Genomic DNA, 5,381 nt, shown 5'->3' on the forward strand with positions numbered 1-5,381 from the left:
TACTGCTCTAAGGGTATATTTCTGATGAGCATGGCTGCACGATATTGGAAAAAACTGACATTGCGATTTTTTGTCCCCCTGCGATATATATTGCGATATTAAAACATACAGGAATTGACTATACAATTGGTATTTTTTTTAACTATATTTAACCGGATGAAGGATTTTAGTCACGGACGTCTGGATCTTAAGTTATCAGAGCAACAAGCTGAGCTAGCTCGGTTAGCAGCACCCAACTGCCCTGGAGAAACACATGAAACTACTTTATTCAGTGTTTACCTTTAATCACCGGGTCCGTTTTGTGGTCATTTTAGTAACCGTTTACAGTTTACAAAATGTCAGCTCCATCTACAAATTACTACTCCGATTAAAAACTCATGCACTCTGATCCGAAACTATGACACTTCAAACTCACCACCTTTTTTACCGTTATCACTTGTTTTTAAACGCAACCTTAATGCTGATGGGGAAAACTGATCTGAAACAAAGGAGGTACACACAGGAGTGATGCTTCATTATTTGGTCAACAGAGTACTGGAGATATTCTGCTGCACAGTTTATTTAACAATATGGTATATAAGTAAGAAATGAGTCTTTAACCAGTTTATACAGTGATTTAATCTCTCTTCCTTATATTTATAGTATTTTGCTTAACTTGATTTACAATAGGAGAAAAAGTAAATCCCCCCAATTCAAGTTTTAGTGAGAGGAATGAGTTGATGAAATATTCCTCAGGGTGAATCTCAAACGTGCCTTTCATCTCTATCGCACACAGCTTAGTGTAACATTTAGAGGATGTGGCTCCGTCAGAGATGTGTCCGACAAACAACCAGTGATCATTCCACCTCAGCTTAGGGGGCTGGTCTCTTTCTCACTCTTTTTACACTTTACAACATTTGTATGACAAAAAGTATGACAAATTTTTTTTTTAATGTCAAAGCAACAATGTTCCACACCAGCAACACAACGTTTTCCCATTTCCAGGCAACTGAGATGTAGGTTGCAGTCCTTGTTTTCTGTGTTTGTGAAACCAGCTGAAGTTATTTCGGTGACAGTGAGGGTTTGTGTGACTGTCTTCATGTGCGCCCGTGTACATGCCCGTGTATAAACAACCGCCGCAGTCCATTTCCTATTTCAATACAACTGAGTGCTCTTCATACACACAACGAGGAGGGGAGTGGTCCCTGAACGCATCGTTTCGGAGTAATCGTACAACACTAGATTACAATTGCCAGGAATAACAGCTTGAGAAAAGAACGAAAACCTGGCCCAAATTCCCAGACAAATTATTTTACAGTTTCAACACAACAATTATTTAAGTTTATTTTCCAAAGGTACAAAATAAAAAGATATGAATAATATAATGCAATTGTACATTTTCTTTTTAAAAAAGAAAGGAGAAAGGCATGAAAACATACCAAAAACAAACAAAAAATAAATTGAGTATTGAACACATTTGGTCTCAACCAAAAAATATATTCTTTGTGATTTAAATTCCATTTGAGAAGCAACTTTTAGGAAACAATTACATTCCCTCGAAGTTTTAGCTTTTTTTTGTTATTTTTTTCCTCGACCAAATTTCTTTTTTTACAACAGTTGAAACTTTTTACATGTCAGTACAAAAAAATGCTCTCAACCTTAGAAAGAACGTCAAAGCCCTCCATCGGATAAAGAGTCCAAGGAAAAATAGAGTGGGGATGGAGATTGTGTTTTTTTTTAGTTCCGAGCAAAAATGCTACAATCCCTCCACAAACTTCTCCAGAGTGTCCCCTGTAGCGTCTCCCGCCAAACCCAAGTCACTATTCAGCCCCCCTCTGTTGGGCGTGTTAAGCTGCGGGAGCATAGCGCTTTGTTCTGGTGTCCCCATGTGTCCTTGCTCCAGGGACCCTGAGAGCGGGCCCCCTAGTCCCGGGTGGGGGGAACCAGAGTGGGCTGGGCGCGGGTGCTGGGGCGAGGGCTGGGGCTGGACCTGCGGGGAGGGGCTGGAATGTGGCCGCGGCTGCTGGGGCTGCTGCTGCGAGGGCGGACAGGGGGACTGGACCGGGGCGGGGGAGCGGACCTGGTTGTTGAGGACGTTTACTAGTGTGGGCTGTCCGGGGAGGTGGGCTCCACCCTGGGGCTGGCCAGCCAGCAGGTGGGTCTGTGGGCTCATGGGACCGGGCTGTGCAGGAGAGCCCATCTGCTGCTTGAGGAGGGCCTGTTGCTGCTGCTGCTGCTGCTGTTGGAGCATTCTCTGATGCAGTAAGGCCTTGGTGGAGTCCATCACCATGCCGGGCTGGGCCATCTGAGCCATGGGGGGAAGTGGTCCCATGGGCCCCCCGGCGGCTCCTGCATTGGCCTGCATGGCTATCTGCTGCTGCTGCATGCGGAGCTGGGAGTATGTTGCTGCCGTGCCCTGCGTCTGAGCCGGGAACTGGCCTGGATGGCCCTGAGGGATCACCCCCTGCTGTTGTTGTTGTTGTTGCTGTTGTTGTTGTCTTAAAAGCTGCCGACGGTAGAGCTCCTGGATCTGTGGGTTGGTGTGCGCTGCGTTGATCATCCCTTGGGCCCCTAATGCAGCCAAGCCCTGTGCAGGGGGCTGCTGCGGCTGCTGGGGGGGCATCGCCGGCCTCTGGACTGCCCCCCCTGGCAGGGCCATGGTCTGCATCCCTGGCATGCCTGGTTGCTGCGGCTGCTGACCCGCCTGCTGCGGTTGCTGCGGCTGGTTGGCGTGGTACTTGGCTGTTCGCTGTTTGATGAAAGCAGCCATCAGCTGAGGGTTTGATTTGAGGATGTTGAGAACCTGCTGCTGCTGCTGGGGGGAGCTCGGAGACTTGAGCGTGCGGAGCAGGTCCTGCAGGGCGTTTGGTGCGATGGCTCCCGGTCTCTGGGGCGTTTGTAGCCGAGCACCAGGCTGCTGGGGAATCATCATCCTCTGTCCCAGCTGCTGCCCTGGGACCATCAGGCCTCGCTGCATGCTCAGGGCCTGCTGCGGCGCCTGGCCTGGGACCAGGCCCACTTGTTGGTTCTGAACCGCCTGCATCGGCCCCGCGGCTCCTGACCACTGACCTTGTATGCCGGGCTGCATGACCTGGGATCCGCGGGGGCCCGGCACCATCTGCATGGGCGGCTGCATCGGCCCGGGCATGCGCTGCTGAGGCTGCTGGGGGTTCATGGTTAAGCCGTTCATGTTGACCCGGTAGTTCTGCTGGTTCTGCTGCTGGGCCTGTGCCATCATCTCGATGTGCCGCGCCATCTTGACTGCAGCGAGGGGCGGCTGCTGCTGGAGCTGCTGAGGGAGCGGGGGCTGGGGGAGAGGGGACTGCTGCTGGTGCAGGGGGGAAACCTGGGGCCCGGGCTTGCCCTGGGACACCGGTGCTTGAGACTGCCCGTTGCGAGGAACGTTGGGAAAAGTTGGGGACATGACGCCTGCCGAGTTGGGGGTCTGCGGCTGGTTGGAAAGCGGCTGCTGAGGGGTCTGAGGTGTGTTGGGCTGGGTGTGGGCACTGGGAGTGCTGGGGGCAGCAGAGGCCGGGGGGGACGGTAGCGGCATGGTTCTGCCTTGCATGGAGGCCATTCTCCGCCTCATGAGCTGCGCCTGCTGCAGGCGGTGCTGCAGCTGCTGCTGGCGGAGCTTGTGCTTGATGTTCAGGCAGAACGGGACGGGACACTTGTTCTCCTGACAGTGCTTTGCGTGGTAACAGCACAGAGCGATGAGCTGCTTGCATACGGGGCAGCCCCCGTTGGTTTTGCGCTTGCAGCCCTTGGTGTGCTGCACCACTCGCTTCATCTTCTGGCAGGACGGCAGAGAGCAGTTGGCGTTGCGACACTGACATGCGTGGACCAGGGACTGGATGCAGCGCTGGATGCTGAGGCGCCGGCTCTCCTGCGGGCTCTTGGAGGCCTCTCCACTCTGGCCGCTGCCGTCGTCGTCCAGGCCGAGGCCCCATTTCACCATTTGGTGCTCGTGGCCCTTCACGTTGTAGCAATTAATACATAGATCAAAGTCCTGCAGGGGGGAAAGGAGCATTGTCAGTCGAAAAGTACGAGTAAACTTGAACAACCTTCTCACAGATCCAAACAGTAGAGTGCTGTAACTGTAATTGTGTGATATTATCAAGGATAAAGTTTCGAGCTGCTCCATAGAAATATTTTTACTGAACTGAAAAAAAATATTGGGTATAAAAAATAAAACAAAAAAGGGACTCCTATTACCAGAGAGTAGCTAATGTTCACAAATATTTGAACTTTCCTCATTCATGGAAATACATTTTGGAATTCTTAATTTAGAAGGTGGTTATTAGTACTCAATGAGGAACATAAATACTGTTCTTGATTTATCCTCATCTAAGTCAATCCAGTGGAAAAACTCATCAGAGCGTGCTAATGGCATATCTTTCAGTAGTCACTCACCTCGCACACAGTGCAATGCCAGCGTGTCTCCACGTGGTGTTTGCACTCGTTGCAGGTGTAGACAAAGCGGTCCTGGCCCTGGTTGTGCAGCTCCACCAGCATGCACATGGTGCTCCACTTGCACCTCCGGAGGGAGCTGAACTCCCAGTGTTTGTCCCGGGCCAGAGTCAGGAAGGCATCGCGGCCGTCCATCAGGTCACAGGAGAGCATGGGGTCGGGGTCCACGATGGGCGGCAGGGTGTTGGCCATGGGAGCGGAGTGGAGGTGGATCACAAAGAACACCTTCAGCAGTCGGGGAAAAGAAATATAGATCTAAGAGTTAAAGAAGCACAAGCTAAACTCTAACTGCTATCACTACACTGAGGGGGGAGTATCATGAAATCCAATAGTAATGACAAACCATTGCCTTTTATAACAATCTAATAAACAAATGTTAATAATGGCTTCAATGGCTTAAATACAAATACAAAATCAAAACAAGTCTGACCTCCTTGTGCTTCTCCAAGGTGGCGTAAAGCTTCTGGGACAGATCATTGGCTACATTCGGTATCCCAGTCTTCTTCTTATTGGCTCGGCTCACGCTGCTCTTGTTTTTATTGGTCTTCTTGTTGTTCTTCTTCTTAGCGTTTTTGCTGTCGGTTGGCGTACCCTGTGGGAAAGATACAACAGATCATTTGTTTTAAAAGAAGTAACAAATGATCACATATCCTCCATCTTTAATATTCCATGTGTTAACCATGTTAATAAAGAAATGTTAGGGTTATAAAAGCTGTGGAGTGCAAAACAGCTCTCAAAGATCCAAAACCATGAAGTTGTACATTTTAGGGATGTTAAGATTCGCATCGGTGCACCGGCATAAACGTTCAAAATGGGAGTGCACCGGTTGAAGAGGTGCACATTGGCTACAGTTTAGGTTGAACTTGCGATGCATCGATTGTTATGATAGAGCTGTTTGTGAAAGGTTATTTGTATTCTTTATTGTTCAAATA

The 5,381-nt window shown here is 49.7% G+C and overlaps 1 protein-coding gene across 1 annotated transcript; it reads right to left on the bottom strand.

The window, feature by feature from the left end:
- Positions 1 to 505: 505 nt before the first annotated feature.
- On the bottom strand, positions 506 to 5,047 carry LOC104944313 (CREB-binding protein-like; the record flags this gene model as incomplete). The annotated part of the gene is made up of 3 exons (XM_010769830.1): positions 506 to 3,988; positions 4,393 to 4,674; positions 4,880 to 5,047. Coding segments are annotated over 3 exons (2,703 nt in total), but the record flags the coding sequence as incomplete, so codon positions are not given.
- Positions 5,048 to 5,381: the final 334 nt, after the last annotated feature.

This window comes from Notothenia coriiceps, unplaced genomic scaffold (genome assembly GCF_000735185.1).
Source record: "Notothenia coriiceps isolate Sejong01 unplaced genomic scaffold, NC01 NC01_scaffold00007876, whole genome shotgun sequence".
Lineage (NCBI taxonomy): Eukaryota > Metazoa > Chordata > Actinopteri > Perciformes > Nototheniidae > Notothenia > Notothenia coriiceps.